The sequence below is a fragment of the Cladosporium halotolerans genome, assembly GCF_011745625.1.
Source record: "Cladosporium halotolerans strain TM138-S3 chromosome Unknown Sca5, whole genome shotgun sequence".
Lineage (NCBI taxonomy): Eukaryota > Fungi > Ascomycota > Dothideomycetes > Cladosporiales > Cladosporiaceae > Cladosporium > Cladosporium halotolerans.
This window is the reverse complement of record NW_027191456.1, coordinates 783,479-798,821: the sequence shown is the minus strand read 5'-3', so window position 1 is coordinate 798,821 and position 15,343 is coordinate 783,479. Positions and strand designations below refer to the sequence as shown.

General features: G+C 58.1%; 7 protein-coding genes across 7 annotated transcripts; 4 read left to right on the top strand and 3 right to left on the bottom strand.

The window, feature by feature from the left end:
• Positions 1–684: 684 nt before the first annotated feature.
• On the top strand, positions 685–2,586 carry WHR41_02192 (uncharacterized protein; the record flags this gene model as incomplete). Its single annotated transcript, XM_069370798.1, has 1 exon — positions 685–2,586. One exon carries the CDS (start codon positions 685–687, stop codon positions 2,584–2,586), a length of 1,902 nt encoding a protein of 633 aa, XP_069232153.1.
• Positions 2,587–2,718: 132 nt separating this feature from the next.
• WHR41_02191 (uncharacterized protein) lies at positions 2,719–4,284 on the bottom strand (the record flags this gene model as incomplete). The annotated part of the gene is made up of 1 exon (XM_069370797.1): positions 2,719–4,284. One exon carries the CDS (start codon positions 4,282–4,284, stop codon positions 2,719–2,721), a length of 1,566 nt encoding a protein of 521 aa, XP_069232286.1.
• A 672-nt stretch (positions 4,285–4,956) lies between these two features.
• WHR41_02190 (uncharacterized protein) lies at positions 4,957–6,606 on the top strand. Its single transcript, XM_069370796.1, has 2 exons — positions 4,957–6,142; positions 6,234–6,606. Exons 1-2 carry the CDS (start codon positions 5,311–5,313, stop codon positions 6,362–6,364), a joined length of 963 nt encoding a protein of 320 aa, XP_069232155.1. The 5' UTR covers positions 4,957–5,310; the 3' UTR covers positions 6,365–6,606.
• Positions 6,607–7,541: 935 nt separating this feature from the next.
• WHR41_02189 (uncharacterized protein) lies at positions 7,542–9,710 on the top strand. Its single transcript, XM_069370795.1, has 4 exons — positions 7,542–8,506; positions 8,826–8,900; positions 8,973–9,079; positions 9,152–9,710. The coding sequence occupies exons 1-4, from the start codon at positions 8,474–8,476 to the stop codon at positions 9,405–9,407; spliced, it is 471 nt and encodes a 156-aa protein (XP_069232217.1). The 5' UTR covers positions 7,542–8,473; the 3' UTR covers positions 9,408–9,710.
• A 173-nt stretch (positions 9,711–9,883) lies between these two features.
• On the bottom strand, positions 9,884–11,561 carry WHR41_02188 (uncharacterized protein). Its single transcript, XM_069370794.1, has 2 exons — positions 10,595–11,561; positions 9,884–10,532 (listed from the first exon to the last, which is right to left on the bottom strand). Exons 1-2 carry the CDS (start codon positions 11,426–11,428, stop codon positions 10,083–10,085), a joined length of 1,284 nt encoding a protein of 427 aa, XP_069232218.1. The 5' UTR covers positions 11,429–11,561; the 3' UTR covers positions 9,884–10,082.
• A 229-nt stretch (positions 11,562–11,790) lies between these two features.
• WHR41_02187 (uncharacterized protein) lies at positions 11,791–13,479 on the top strand (the record flags this gene model as incomplete). The annotated part of the gene is made up of 1 exon (XM_069370793.1): positions 11,791–13,479. The coding sequence occupies one exon, from the start codon at positions 11,791–11,793 to the stop codon at positions 13,477–13,479; it is 1,689 nt and encodes a 562-aa protein (XP_069232390.1).
• WHR41_02186 (uncharacterized protein) lies at positions 13,363–15,029 on the bottom strand. The gene is made up of 4 exons (XM_069370792.1): positions 14,843–15,029; positions 14,635–14,779; positions 14,013–14,576; positions 13,363–13,876 (listed from the first exon to the last, which is right to left on the bottom strand). The coding sequence occupies exons 2-4, from the start codon at positions 14,677–14,679 to the stop codon at positions 13,616–13,618; spliced, it is 870 nt and encodes a 289-aa protein (XP_069232219.1). The 5' UTR covers positions 14,680–14,779; positions 14,843–15,029; the 3' UTR covers positions 13,363–13,615.
• Between the last annotated feature and the right edge of the window lie 314 nt (positions 15,030–15,343).

The following is a 15,343-nucleotide window of genomic DNA, read 5'->3' as shown; positions in this document are numbered from 1 at the left end:
GAGTTCAGGGCGGGTTCAGGGCTGAAGACATACGCGGCCGATGGAGCCGAGAGGTGCAGGAGAGAGACGTATTCGACGGCCCTTCTGACCTCAGCCCTAGAGAAAATGGCACGGATGGATAGCTCGCCGAAGAGTGCATAGCTCACATGCGCCTTGGTACTACGTCAAGATACAGGCGCGCAATCAATACTGATTTCCCCAGTGGAGGCATCTCAAGCGCCCGGGCGTGTCCGATATCTCTCCTCCAGCCCCCCAAGACTGTTTTTGCCGGCTGGGCTGAAGGAGTGTGAGGGTGAACTCCAGAGTGGTGCACCCGGCGTCTCCAAAGCCCCCATCTCCAGCCGCCTCTGATTCGCCGGCCACGACCGCAGTGGAGTCGGCTCCTTCGGCGCACACGCGTACGCATCTGTGCAGGCACGCGACACACCCTAAATCGGCCTGGTCGCCTTTGCCCTTGCGGACCGACACACCAAAGGGTCGTCGTAGCGTCGACATGGCTCGCGCGACGCTGTGCGCTGCCGCGTGGACGTGGGTTCGGCAAGATTGTGATGCGTGGCCCTGCGCGGTATCGCTCCCTGAGCGCTCCTTGTAGGCATTCCAAAAGGGACCCTGCCAGGTTTGTTCATTCATGATGGCGTGATCCGCCTTCTTTCTGCTTTTTGCCTTTCGCTCGTATTTCCTATAATGTACTCTCTATTTTTCGTTTGTTTAGTAGCTTTCAGCTGGTTGGCTATCTGTCTGGCTGATCAACAGGCCTTCGTCAACGATGGACACTACAACCACGGCGACTACGGCTCCTACCCGCATCAAACCTTCTTCAGCAGGGATGGCATCGAGGCACCGCGACCGAATTTCATGAAACCGTTCACCAATTGCGACGATGGATCTCTCCTGTTCGTCTCCCTACGCGGCAACGTCGCTGAATCCAGGCCATACGTCTTGGATGCTACTGGATCACTCATTTGGACCGTAGACCACCGCATTGGCGAAGTATACAACCTACAGGTGCAGGAATACAGAGGCAAACCATACATCACCTATTGGGCCGGAGACGATTCTGTTGGTGGCCACGGCGCAGGAAGTTATTACATGCTGGACGAACACTACGACGAATTCAAGAAGATAGACGCCGCAAACAACCTGGACGCAGACCTGCACGACTTCCGCATCACGCCGGACAACACCGCGCTCATCACCATCTACGAAATAATTGAAGCCGATCTCTCCCGCCTCAACCCCGACCTGGTCCAAGGCGAAATCTGGGACTCGCTATTCCAAGAGATCGATCTCGAAACCGGCGAAGCCATTTTCCAATGGCGTGCCTCAGAGCACGTCGCGTGGGAGGAAGCATACCTGGACATCAACGAGCAAGCCGACGGCATGAAAGGCCGGCCCTGGGACTTCTACCACATTAACACCGTGGACAAAGACCCCGCGGGCAACTACCTCGTCTCCGGCCGCTTCACGCGCAGCATCATGTGCGTGTCCGGCACGACCGGCGAGATCCTCTGGCGCCTGGGCGGCAAGAACAATAACTTCACAGACCTCTCCGGTGGCGCGGCGACAACCTTCGCCGGCCAGCACGACACCCAGTGGGCCGACGACTTCACCGCCATCACCTTCTTCGACAACCGCGCGGACTGGTTCACGCAGATCGACAGCAAATCCGCCGGCGCAAAAATCACCCTCAACACCTCCGCGTCCCCGCCCACCGCCGCCCTAACCCAGACCTACCTGCACCCGGCCCTCGACATCCTCAGCATCTCGCAAGGCAGCATGCAAACGCTCCCGTCCGGCAACGTCCTGCTGGGCTACGGCTTCAACGGCGTCGTCACCGAGTTCTCGCCCGAAGGCGTTGCGCTCTGCGACGCCTTCTTCGAAGCCTCCGCGAGCGTCGGCTCCGGCGACGTGCAAACGTACCGCGCGTTCAAGAACCGCTGGACGGGGTGGCCTTCCGCGCCCGTGGACCTGGTGCTGCGTGATGGCGTCTTCTATGTCTCGTGGCTAGGCGCGACGGAGGTGCGGGCGTGGGAGCTGCGGACTGGAAGTGGTGCGGAAGCGGAGGGCGTGTGGACGACGTTTGCGCACCTGCCGAAGGACGGGTTCGAGTCGCACTATGCGCTGCAGCCGAATCAGCGGATTCAGCGGTGGGTACGGGCGGTTGCGTTGGGTGCTGATGGCGCGGAGTTGGGCGCGAGTGTGAGTGTGGATGTTGCGGAGGGGGAGACAATGTGGTATGTTCATGGGCCGGTGGGTGATGAGGCTGAGGCTGAGGCTGCGGCTCAGGCGGAGCTGGTGAAGGGTGCGGAGGAGCCCGAGGAAGAGCAGGTGGATGATGGGTCGCTGGGGGCGACGAGTGCTGTTGTGGCGATTGTGGGTGTTGGAGGGATGCTCGTTGTCATCGGCATGTTGGTGTGTATGCCTGGCTGGAGACGGGGGGCGAACGAGAGCATCGATGGCAAGAGAATGTCGTTCGTGGACGAGGAGCGCGCGGCGTTCTTGAAACGGGAGCCGGACGAGATGTCTGAGGATGATGGTGCGGAAGTGGGGATATCAACAGCAACGCCTGTCGTGTTGCATAGATGAGGATTGCCAATTGCCTGGCCATAAATTTCTTTTTAGCGTGCTATTGTACATCGAACATTTCCTATCTTACAAGCTCCTATCATGACAACTCGTGAATATATTGTACACTTCCCTCAATCCGTCCGGGCCACCTCACCTCCCCCCAGACTTCCTCTTCTGAAAAGAAACAGTCTGCCTCGGCCTCGGCCTCTGCGCATGCACCGGCTTCTTCAACTGCCCACCCAGCAGCCACGCGTTCATCGGCCGCCTGATGCCCACGAACTTGCCCTTAGGGCTGAAGACTTCAACCTCCGGCAGACCAGGCGTCTCAGCAAACGGATCGGCCGCGTCACGCCTGCGACGCACCTGCGCGACGAGCTCCACCCAGCCGACGCCCTCAATGAGCAAGTCGGCGCCGTAGACGGTGAAGGGCAGGTTCTCGGACTTCATCTTGCCGTCCGAGCGGCTGGTGACGGGTCCAGCGCGGCGTTTCGTCACGTCCCATTCGAGTTTGAAGGTACCGGCGCTGGAAATGGACTGCTTCGCTGCGTCGGTGGAGATGGAGGGCACGGTGCCGGAATAGGGCTCTGACGTCTCGGGATGCACACCGGTCTGGATAGCGATTGCCTTGTCGGTGGCGGTGACGTGCGGGTTCAGTGCCGGAGGGAGGAAAGGGTACATGAGGAAGACGAGGTCGTCTGTCTTGGGAGTGATGCGGATGGCGCCTCCGAGAAGGAGTGATTGGCCTGGTTTGACCGAGTGTTGCTCTGGGGTGACGCGGCTCTCCATGACGAGGCCGTTGCGATGCTCGGGCTTGATGTGCGTGTCGAGCGAGCTGCGGTGGATACCGGGAAGGTCGATAAGCTCGCCTTTACCGCGACCGAAAGGCACACGGATGGGCGAATCTGTTGTTCCCGGTAGTGACGAGACCAGGGGCATTTCTGGGTATGCGGTTTCGGGCTGGGCGGGTGGTAGGAGGGATCCACTGTCGTCCTCGTCGAACAGGTCGTCTTCTTCGGGCTCCTGTGCCTGCTCGTCGTTGAATACCGCTTCCTGCTCGCTCTCCAGCTGCTCGCTCTCCAGCTGCTCGCTCTCCACAGGGTTCTCCTCGCTGTTCAAGACAGAATTTTGCTCCTTTAGATCCGGGTCTGCTTCCTCGAACGGATCAACCTCACCGCTTCCCCATGCCGCCGAGTTGCTCGTAAGTGTTTTATCAACATCGAACCTTGTCTCAGCGTCGACCCTCCGCTGGCCCCTGCCTTTAGGATAGACACTCTCGAACAGCGCACTCTTGCCCACGTTGACCTTTCCAACCATCCACCCTGCTCCTCCTTGCCTGTAGATGTCCTCCTTGACGTTCCTCGTCCACCAGCCTCTCTTCGAAGACACGCATCTGATGTTACCCAGGCGTGCCTTTGCGCCCGATCTACCCAGCGCGTCGCGCAAGCACTCTTGAAAGTAGTGCATCATCTTGTCCACCTGCTCTTTTTGCGGCGCCAGCAGGTCACTTCGGGTAATGATAAAGCTAACCTCTGCCACACGGCCGCGGACATATCTGAGTCTTTTTGAGCGACGGTTTTGTGTTCGCATGCGTGGTAAGTCGAGGGAATCTGTGAGTTTCGGGATGAGAGACATGGGAAAGTCGGCGGCGTCCAGAACATGGTAGATGTGGTTGTGGCGATGCGGCGATTCTTCTATCATAGATTGTATTGACTGCATAGTCGGATGGATGATTGAGTTTCCCATGCCGTGGTGCTGAAGAAAATGGCAGCGATCGCACCTCTGGGCGACTTCTTGACCGATTGGGTTCTGTTCTGTTGTGGATGCACCCCTTTCAACTTGTAATGCGCCATTCTGAATTGCTTTCTCGAAGACCTCATCCTCCTCTTTTCGTCTCAGCTTCGCGATGATTGTTTTCCGTCTCTTCTCGCCATAGTATCCTGCCGATTCTGCATCCACCGTTTGGCTTGGTGCGCCACATCCTGGACAGACTATAGGAAGTTTGTGTCCCTCAGGCGTTTTCCGGGCCGGCTCCAGGTGCGATTCCGACAGAGGAGCATTAGTAGATAGGTCTGCTTTCGCCTGCTGGCGACGGCCTAAGGTTTGGCAAAAAAGGCTCCGGCCTCCTTCAACCCATCGTGGCTGACGGTAGAGCAGCCGAAGACTGCCAGGCGAGGTCTGCTCAAGCCATCGGTGCGGAGCGACGGCACGTGCTACTCGCGTGGAGTGCCTGAGCGAAGGCAGCATAAAGATTAAGTCAGGCAAGTGTTTCGGTACGGAGAGGACACAGGCGAACTTTTGGGATGGAATTGTCGAGGCAAGAGAAAGCTGCAGGCACGTGGGAACCTGGGGAAGATCCACAACGCGGCAAGGACCGCACCTTAACCTTCTCCTTGCACCCTGCGTTTGCTTATCTGTTCTTGGAGGAGTGCTAATTTCGGGAAGTTGTTGCTCTTCAGCTCGTCAGCACTGGAAGGAAAAAAGCTTGGAAACCAGGAGCGTGTGTTCGCATCTGCAGGTACAGACAGGGACACTTGACTTGGGGCATTTGGAAGACAATCGCATTCAGAGATCGCGGGCTGAGGAGATGGAGCCTTGAACACGAGCCAGACGAAGCGGACACGAGACACCACGACCACCGAGCGACTGCTGCGCATTCGGCACCCACGCCTTGAGGCCACATTGCGCTCTTGCGCAAGCAATCCGCATACACTATCTCCGCCGTACCCAACGGCGTGAACTACAATGATGCAGTTTCCATACCCGCGCAAGACCTCACAGCCGCAGGCATACACATCCGCGCGCGCCTCGACACTCCACCGCCGGCGCTCTTTGCGAAACCTCCTCCCGTACCTCCTCAGCGGCCTGGCCCTCTTCGTCTTTATCATATATCTCTTCCGCCCGTCCTCGCCCACACCACCCGACCGCAATCCTCCACCCGGCACCTCGAAGGTCGTCATCGTCACACCCATCGACCCCTCACTAAGCCCCTCTCACGCGAACGACATCAAAGAAAACCGCCGCGACTACGCCCAGCGCCATGGCTACGAGACCTTCTTCCCCAGCACCGAAGACTACGACCTCATGCCCAACGTCCCCTCCACCTGGGCCACCGTCCCGGCCCTCCGACACGCCCTGACCCTGCACCCTCACACCCAATGGCTCTTCTACCTCACGCCCACGGCCCTAATCATGAACACGCGCGAGCCCCTCTCGGACAAAGTCCTCACGCCCTCCAAGCTCGAGAGCCTCATGATCGTCGACAAGCCCGTCGTGCCGCCGGACAGCGTGATCAAGACGTTCTCGCACCTGAAGGGCGAGCGCGTGGACTTCGTGCTGGCGCAGGACCACGACGGGCTGGCCGGCGGCAGCCTGCTGATCCGCAACACGGACTGGGCCAAGTTCTTCCTCGACGCCTGGTTCGACCCGCTGTACCGCAGCTACAACTTCCAGAAGGCCGAGGGCCACGCGCTAGAGCACATCGTGCAGTGGCACGGGACGGTCTTGGCGAAGCTGGCGCTCGTGCCGCAGAGGGTGTTGAACTCTTACACGAGGGATACTGGGTCGAGTGGTGAAGGTGAGTCTTGCTTATACCTTTTTCCTTTTTCTTTTTTCGCGCGGCTGGCGGAATGCGTTGTTGGATGTGTGCTGACGATTCGTGCACGCAGGCATTTACCAGGAAGGCGACTTCGTCGCCAACTTCCACGGCTGCGCGCGCGATGCGGCGCGCAACTGCGAGGAGGAGATGAAGCCTCTGATGTCCCGCTGGCGCGAGCTGCGGGACGGGCAAAGAGGATGATTGGAAAAGAGACGGTTGAGACAGGGAAGGAAAGGCTGAAGAAGACTACGTTTTTTCTACCTTCGCGGGGCGCATACTATAGGGATATGTGTGGTTTCATGCGGTCTTGTAAGAGGACGATATCGCTGGCGAAGGGCACAATGTATACACTACGGTTTGCAGCAAAGCAGGTGTTGACCTGGAAATATGTATGGTTTGCGTTTGCGAGATAAGGGCATTGTGGTACAGCATGCATCTTTCTATTTTTTTCAACATGATTTCTGAATCGGCCATTGCATCGCCTCACATTCTGATGTTGTCGTAAGTACCAATAAAAAAGGCGACCACCGTTCAATAATGCCCACCTGTAAAGAGCGACAGTAAGGCCTTTTACGGACGCATCCACAACACACGCAAGTAGTGAGCCGATACACATGCCGCAGAGCTACATACCCCGCCACACCTCCCACCAAACCTACCTTACCTACCCTCACCTTGCAGCCGACCGCGCACGCATCGGCTTGATCCGAAGCATGCACCCACAAAAGGTGGATGCAAACGCCCCAAGACGCCCGGCAAAGACACCGATTCGGACGCGCCCCTCGCTTCGAAACGGGCAAGCGCACCACACCACCAGAGCTACTGCGCGTTCTAGAAGTGCGCCAGAGTGTGCGTTTCTCAACCGCTCCCCGCAGAGAGAAGAGTGCGGCAAAGCGCGAGTGTGCCCTAGCTGGGCGCGCAGGTAAGGTTTCGCGCACCGATTCGCGTCACGTTTGGGTGAACGGTTCGCCAGGCACGAGGTTCTCCTGCGGCGGCGATGATCGCGGCGCGGTGGAGACGGACTGACGTGCGAGTGTCGTCGGTTGGATGCGGCGGGGATGGGATGGGCTGCTGCGGGGTCTCTCTTCCTTCCTGTCTTCTTCGCGAGATATCTGCGAGAGAGAGAGAGAGAGATGTTGGGGTGGTGTGTGCATAGGGCAGGCTCAGGGAACGGCTGTGTGTGGGCGATGCCGTTGCCGTCGCGAGAGGTTCTCTTCCCTCTTTCGCGTGGGCAAGTGAGGGGATGCTGAGGTCTAGACACGGCCAAGGGCGACACGAGGCGGCGATCAGTCCCGGCACCGCTTCGCTTCTGGGTGGGGATGACGTCGCGAGATTCAGCCATGCGATATGACGCTGCTGGCTGAGTGTGCGCGCGTGGGAGGCTGACGGCGCATATTGGGCGTCGCAGGCGAGGGTGGGGAGAGCGATGGCTTGACGGACGAACGACGGCAAACGCATGTGGGCAGGAGAGGGAGGACAGATCGACAGATTGATTGCAATAAATATGCAGGCAGAGTCCTTATTTCATTATGGTTCGAGAGCAATGGCGGCCATGTGCGCGGGCAGGCGTGGCGGCAGGCGAGAGCTACCTTATACCGCACAGCTCAGCAGCATTCGGGCTCCACCGTCGCGCGCCGCCCTGTGTCGTTGCCGCCAATAATCCCCACCACCACCGACAGTCGCACGAGTCCCTGCCCGAGCTGCTACGTAAAATCCGCCGTGGCAGCCACGGCAGCCTCACCCCCAGTGCCTCGTGCGCGGAAGACGCCCTGCTCGCGATCCCGAGTCCAAAGCACACCCCGCCAGCGCCCGCCCCTCCACCACCCATCCATCGCCTGCGAATTCTGCGCCCGCCATCCGACCACCCCGCCGAGCATCACCACCGCTGCCACCCAAACACATCACCGCGAGTCGACTCATCCCCACCCGGACCCGCCAAGCGATTACCTCTGAATAACGCCCTACCCTCCCACCTGTCTCTACACGCCGCCACCCGCCACCTCCAACAACCCACCACCGTCACCACGCTCTCCCGTCGGCTCGACACGAACCATCGCAATCCGCCAGCTCAGCTCAGCCCAGCTTCAGCTCAGGCGAACGCTTTTCCTCCTCACTCCGCACGCGACAACCCCGTCTGACATCATCGGGCTTCAACCTCTTCTCGGTACCTGGACCGACCGCCAGTGCAATCCCCCGCCGCCGAACAGTCGCAAAAAGACAGCCCGAGACAGAGCTCGCCGTGCGCGCGCCGCTAAAAAGAAAGAGAGAAAGCAGAAAGAATTCGTAGCAGACACAACCCAGCGTCCAACCATGGCTCCTCCGACGCAGCAGGCCGATGCTAAGGTACAGTCTGCTCGTTCCCCTTCTCCCCACAACGTAGGTGCATTTCACAGAAAAAGAGGAAAGAGCTGGAGATCTGGGCGAGTCAGGGCGCAGGCTCGAGAAAGCCAATGCGAGCCGCGGAGAAGCTGTTGAGGGGAACACGTCTCTGATCAAAGATCAAGATGAGAAAATTCGCGACTCGCTGGCTTTTTGCGCCTGGCGCCCTCTCGTCTCGAATATCTTGGGAAACTACGACTGTAGAACCTTTGAACGAAGCTTTTCTTGACTCCAAGCCCCGAATTCGCGAAAAGTATGAGCTAACACGATCCGACCACCGCAGTCTGAGGATGGCTCCGCCGGCCCTTCCGGCCTGCCCGATTTCCACGGCGACATCGACCCGGACACTTTCGAGCAGGTAAGTGGGAAATCTAGCCTATGGAACATGCCTGCCATGCCTGAACAGAAACCAACTCACGTGTAACACCAGATCCTAGAAATGGACGACGACGAAGAAGAGCGCGAATTCTCCAAGTCCATCGTCTACGACTTCTTCTCCCAAGCCCAGCAGACCTTCGAAAAGATGGACCAGAATCTGTAAGTACATCCAGCAAAAGAAGAAAGGCAAAAAACCCCCATCACGCCTCCTCCCTTACTTACTCCCACCAGCGAAAAGCGCGACCTCGCCCAACTCTCCTCCCTCGGCCACTTCCTCAAGGGCTCGAGCGCGACGCTGGGCATGACGAAGGTCAAAGACAGCTGCGAGAAGATCCAGCACCTGGGCGCCAAAGAGTCCGCCGACGGCTCCAAAGACGAGCCCGACGAGGACAAGTGCCTCGAGAGCCTGAAGAAGATCATCAAGCAGGCCAAGGACGAGTTCGCGGACGTCGAGAAGAGGCTGAGGCAGTTTTACGAGCCGGCTTAGATGGGTTGGAATTATTGTTTTTTGTTAGGGGGGGATTGTTGAGGGCTGGAGGATTGATTGGGGATTTGATGTCGTGGTCGGAGGAGAAATGTGAGGGAGGAGAGAGAGCATGGGGTATCGGCTCGATAGTGTCGATGACGATGGTGTTGTTGTTCTGGCGGTCGAGTGGCGGCGCAGGTTGTTAGTCCTTCCTGTGCAGTGTTTTTTTGCCGCTCCCGCTCCTCGTGGGCGAAGACGAGGGAAGAAAGGAAAGTCATAAGCGCGCGTTCTTTTTGCTCCCGAATATACCACGACCACTCTTGACCTTTTCGCTCTTGGCTTTTTGAGTGATGTTCGCGCGGCAGTTAAGAATTGGGTGGTTGACACGGAGGGGGTCGAGCCGTATGTTTGCTTCGTCTTGTTAAATTATGTCCCCTGGATAGGGTTGCCTTATTCACGAATGTTAAGTGATAGAAGGAAGAGACGGAAGAGATGAATGGTGATGATTTCCTCCCTAGAGCGGGAGGAAAAGAGAAGTCGTTAAGATGATGCTACAGACTAATGCCATACTGCTCGCCCAAGCGCGGAATGAGCCATATAGTACACTTTTATCCTGGAAGGCAAAGAAACAAAACAGCTCCCTAGCTGTTTCCGCCCTTGCTACGAACGCAGATGTACGTCCCGTCCTCAATCAATTCAACCCTTAACCTTGTAGATGGCCTCAGCGAGACGGCCAACGTTCTCGCTAGTGATGCCAGCGACACTGATGCGGCCGTCCTTGGTGGCGTAGACGGAGTGCTCCTCGGCCAGCTTGGTCATCTGCTCGGCGGTCAGGCCGGTGTAGGCGAACATGCCGATCTGGCTGGTGATGTGGCTCCAGTCGTGCTTGCTGCCGAGCTTCTCGAGGTTGCTCTTGAGCAGCGCACGCATCTCGATGATGCGGTCCGCCATGCCCTTGACCTCGCCCAGCCACTGCTTGTTCAGCGAGGCGTCGTTGAGGATCGTGCTGGCGACGCGCGCGCCGTGCACGGGCGGGTTGGAGTAGAGGGGGCGCACGAGGATCTTGACCTGCGAGTCGACGCGGGCCTTCTCTTCGGGGGACTCGGTGACGATGGAGAAGGCGCCGACACGCTCGCCGTAGAGACCCTGGAGGGTTGTTAGCTTTCCTTGCGGTGGTGCTGCTGCGGGCTGTTTTGGATTTAACGTACCATGTTCTTGGCGAAAGACTGGGCAAGGCAGGGCTGGTGGCCCTGCTCAATGAAGTAGCGGAGCGCAAAGGCGTCCTTGTTGGTGTCGCCGGAAGCGAAGCCCTGGTAGGCCATGTCGAAGAAGGGGTAGTGACCGCCCTCCTTGACGGCGTCGCTGATCTCCTTCCACTGCGCCTCGGTGGGGTCAACACCGGTCGGGTTGTGCGCGCAAGCGTGCAGCAGAACGATGCTGCCCTTGGGCATCTTCTTGATGTCCTCAACCATGCCATCGAAGTCGAGACCGATGGTGTCCTTGTTGTAGTAGCGGTACTGCTTGACCTCGAGGCCGCAGTCGGTGAAGACAGCCTTGTGGTTGGCCCACGAAGGGGTCGGGATGTAGATGGCCTTTGCGCCGGGATAGTGACGCTCAAGGAAGGCACCACCTATCCTGAGGGCGCCGGTGCCGGAGATGCTCTGAGTGATGACAACGCGGCCCTCGTTGACGGCAGCGCTGTTGGGACCGTAGGCGAGGAGCGCGGCGGCCTTGGTGAAGTCGGGGACACCGGTGATGCCAGCGTACTCCTTGTCGAGGTTCTTCTTGACGACCTGCTGCTCGGCCTCTCTGACGGAGGGCAGCACGTAGGGCTTGCCCTTGTCATCACGGTAGGCACCGACACCGAGGTTGATCTTCTTGGGGTTGGAGTCCTTCTTGAAGGCCTCGGTGATACCGAGAATGGCATCGGGAGGACCTTGGGGCACCTGCGACCAGGCAGAGGCGGCGCGGAGGGTCTGCTTGGTGACGAGGTTGCGGGAGTTGGCCGCGGCGGCGCGCTGGAAAGCAGTCTTAGACAGCATTGTGAATGAGGCGTGTCGGACCGGTATGTGTGCGGAGGGAGGTGAGGAAGATGAAAGAGGTTTCAAGTGACTGAGCTGTGGAGCAGAAGAGTCAATGGACGGTGACGAGTGTTGTCATTTCGGTCGCCGCCCCATGGGAAAACGTCCACTCTGATGTCCGAGCTCGCAGTCACCGCAGCTATGCCAATCAGGCTAAAACCTCACGGCTGCGGCGCCCGGCGAGTGGAGGCGCGATCCGAGAGCTTAAATCTCCATCCGCCTCCATTGGGAAAGTCTAGCGACCGCGGCTTGGACCTGTCGCTGAACTTTTTGGAAAGTCGCCGCTGCTCTACCCGCTTGGACTGGACCGACTTGTGGAAAAGATGGCCGCCGAGATGGAGACGAGCGACTTGGTCAACGCCAACGGTGGCGTGAAGATTCACAAGAGAGGCATTCGCAAGCCTCCCACCGCCGCCTTGAACCCGGAGGAAGCTGCTTTGAAGAAGAGACAGGCCGAGGCCAACGATCAGTATGGCCGCGGCAAGGCAATCCAGACAAAGAGTGTCAAGGACAAGAAGCTGCGCGCAAACCTTCGCGCATTGGAGGATCGGTACAAAGATGCTGCGCTCAAGGCCAAAGACGCGGAGATCTTGTTGGAAAATTCGTCTGGCTTCTTGCAGCCCGAGCACGAGCTGGAAAAGACGTACAAAGTTCGCCAGAGCGACATTGTAAGCGATGTGGGAGTGGAGACCGCGAAGAAGGGCTTTGAATTGAACCTGAATGAGCTTGGACCGTACGTCTTCGACTATACACGGAACGGAAAGGACCTGCTCCTCGCTGGTAGGAAGGGCCATGTCGCCACTATGGACTGGAGAAGCGGAAAGCTTGGTTGCGAGCTGCAACTGGGTGAGACCGTGAGAGACGCCAAGTGGCTCCACAACAACCAGTACTTTGCTGTCGCGCAGAAGAAGAACGTTTACATCTACGATCATCGTGGTGTGGAACTCCACAACTTGGATCAGCACGTCGAAGTCACCAACATGGAATTCCTCCCTTATCACTTCCTTCTTGCAACCATTGGCAACGCTGGCTGGCTGAAGTGGCAGGACACCAGCACTGGCAAGCTGGTAATGCAGGTGGGCACCAAGCAGGGTACCCCCACAGCTTTTGGACAGAACCCTTGGAACGCCATCCTTCACGTGGGCCACCAGAACGGCACTGTCTCACTTTGGTCTCCCAACAGCACTACACCTCTCGCTAAGATGCTCTGCCACCGCGGACCCGTACGCTCATTGGCTATGGACAGGGAAGGACGGTACATGGTCTCGACTGGCCAGGATTCGAAGATGGCAGTCTGGGACGTGCGAAACTTCAAGCCTGTCAACGAATACTTCTTGCGCCGCCCGGGTGCGAGTGTCGCAATCAGCGATCGCAATCTCACTGCTGTCGGATGGGGAACGCAGACCACGATCTGGCAGGACCTTTTCACGAAGCACAGGGCGGACCAAGTCAAGGTACAATCACCCTACATGGCATGGGGTGGCGAGGGACAGAACATCGAGCGAGTGAGATGGTGTCCGTATGAGGATATTCTGGGCATCGGCCACAACCAAGGCTTCAGCTCGATTATTGTTCCTGGTGCTGGCGAACCCAACTTTGATGCCCTGGAAGTTAACCCCTACGAGAACGCCAAACAGAGACAAGAGGGCGAGGTCAGGCAATTGCTGAACAAGCTCCAGCCTGAGATGATCTCGCTCAACCCTGACTTTGTCGGCTCCCTCGACTCTGCTTCAAACCAGCAGCGCCAAGCTGAAAAGGATCTTGACAGAAAGTCTGGCGTCGAAGCTGAAAGGGAGAGGGTCGAAGATCTGAAGAACCGTGGAAGGGGCAAGAACAGCTCCATCAGAAAATACATGCGCAAGAAGGGCAACAAGAACGTGGTGGATGAGCACAGAGCGCGTGTGCAGGAGCTCAGAGAAGAACAGAGAAAGAGAGCCAAGGAGGCAAAGGAGGGCAAGAAGGTTGCGGCACTGGGCCCCGCGCTCGCAAGGTTCGGCAAGAAAGCTGGATGAACAACCTATCGTACAGCGGAACGTGCTAGAGATAATTGGCGTGCCGGGGCCTGCCTGATCCTCCAAATCGGAAGCAATCCAGACGCCTAAACGCCATTCAAGGAAAAGCTCGCACAGATCAGCCGCTATGTGCGCTTCACGCAGCCTCCGATGTCAGCGACCACTGGTTCTCGCGCGGCAGCAACACACCGTTGCGTTCCCTTGTGCCCTCGACCGTTGTGGCGAGTTGCGAATCGCTATTCAGCCGGCGCACTTCGTCTGCCAAGCTGTCGTCTTCGCCGACATCTTCCGCATCGCGGTATTCGAGCCTACGGCGCTCGCCATCAGCAGGCAATTGGACTCCTGCCGGCAGCCAGCTGCGGCTGCCACTTGGAGCGGGAATGGCGACCACAAGTAACTGCAATGTAGCATTAGCGTCTAGATACCCCGAGCAAACGCAAAGCCAATCAAATTCCAAAGCAGCTCCCTCATCCTGAACTCTCACCATCAAGGCACTCAATAAAAGAAAAATCGAACGCGAAAAAAGTACTCACCTGCAAAACGAACACCCCAACCGCAACCCCAACCAACAATCCGCCCACCACCCTCTCCTGCCCCTCCCACCCCTCCAAACACCTCGGCGGCGCGCCCCCAAACCTCACCTCGCACGCGTCCGCATCCCTTCCCTGACCGGGAAACGGCCACGCCATATCCCGCCCAGACTGGAACCCACAGCACCCCAGCGCCTCCTGCACAGCCCTGATCCCCGCCGCGTCCTTCGCATGAAACATGCCCTGCCACTTTTCGCGCAGCGCGCAGACGGAAGGACGCAGGTGCGTGCCGGCAAGGGTCGCAAGGGCCGTTTCATAGACGAGGAGCAAGGCGAAGGTCGAATGCAGGACGAGGGTTGCGCGGGCTGGGGAGAGGCGGGGGTTGGGTTTCGCGAGGGAGCTGCGGTTTGTGGCGGAGGTGAGGAGAGAGGTGGAGGTTTCGAGCGCGACGCCCGCGAGGGGTGGGAGAGCGATGGCGAGGGCGGCGAGGATGTGGGGAATGGGAAGGGAGAGGGTGTTGGATTTGTGCAGGGCGTAGGCGGCGAGGGTGGTGAGGGTTAGGAGGTACTGGTTTGGCTTAGTCTGTTTGTTTGAGGAGTTGGCGTCGCGAGAGGGGTTGACGTACTAGAGCACTTAGAACTGTGATTAGAGTTCGTGGTTTGAGCGGCATCTTGGTCGGAATGTGTTCGAACTCGAAGAGTCGCAGTGGCGAATGGTTGTTTGTATCGATCGTTGTTCGCGTTTCGACGGTTCTGGGTGTTGATGGAATTCTAATGCACTTTCAGCCAACGTACAGTCCTGCTTCGCTCGGCCCTTTCCTTGTGACGACTAACCGACTAAATGATATGTGTCGGTGAGATGTAGGGTATACTGTCGTACATGTACCACAGCCAGCCTGTTCGTCGCACAGCCAAGGCACGCAACGTTGACGTCGCTTTCTATGCTTTTACCCCTGTCAAACGGATGATCGACACGACGAACAATGCATTCCACTTCAACGCTCATTTACAGAAGGGAAGTGGAAGTGGGATCACTCCATACTTTCAAAGCAATTGCAAGGAGGTTTTCACATGCTCCTGCGAGCTTCTGGCACACCATCCTCACAACAGCGGGGTAGACAGCCACCCTGGTCGCAGACAAGACGTATCGATGATGCACAAGAGCGGGAAGCTGCTTGAGGGTGCATATCTGAGGAATTCACTGAGCTTCTGGAAAATGGTCATAATATGACCTTGAACATGGGACACAAGTATTCTGATCCTGTGTGGCAGCTATTCTTTCGATGCGCTAGTCGCCGACGATCGCCGTAGAAGTCGCATGACTGGTACGCTGCA

Excerpts from the sequence above, each read along its gene's own strand:
- WHR41_02190 (XM_069370796.1), top strand. The coding sequence starts at position 5,311 with ATGATGCAGTTTCCATACCCGCGCAAGACCTCACAGCCGCAGGCATAC. Across the intron at positions 6,143-6,233 it reads TACTGGGTCGAGTGGTGAAG|GCATTTACCAGGAAGGCGAC; the intron begins GTGAGTCTTGCT and ends TCGTGCACGCAG.
- WHR41_02189 (XM_069370795.1), top strand. The coding sequence starts at position 8,474 with ATGGCTCCTCCGACGCAGCAGGCCGATGCTAAG. Across the intron at positions 8,507-8,825 it reads CGCAGCAGGCCGATGCTAAG|TCTGAGGATGGCTCCGCCGG; the intron begins GTACAGTCTGCT and ends CGACCACCGCAG. Across the intron at positions 9,080-9,151 it reads GAAAAGATGGACCAGAATCT|CGAAAAGCGCGACCTCGCCC; the intron begins GTAAGTACATCC and ends TACTCCCACCAG.
- WHR41_02188 (XM_069370794.1), bottom strand. The coding sequence starts at position 11,428 with ATGCTGTCTAAGACTGCTTTCCAGCGCGCCGCCGCGGCCAACTCCCGC. Across the intron at positions 10,533-10,594 it reads AGTCTTTCGCCAAGAACATG|GGTCTCTACGGCGAGCGTGT; the intron begins GTACGTTAAATC and ends ACAACCCTCCAG.
- WHR41_02186 (XM_069370792.1), bottom strand. The coding sequence starts at position 14,679 with ATGCCGCTCAAACCACGAACTCTAATCACAGTTCTAAGTGCTCTA. Across the intron at positions 14,577-14,634 it reads TCACAGTTCTAAGTGCTCTA|TACCTCCTAACCCTCACCAC; the intron begins GTACGTCAACCC and ends AAGCCAAACCAG. Across the intron at positions 13,877-14,012 it reads TTGGGGTGTTCGTTTTGCAG|TTACTTGTGGTCGCCATTCC; the intron begins GTGAGTACTTTT and ends GCTACATTGCAG.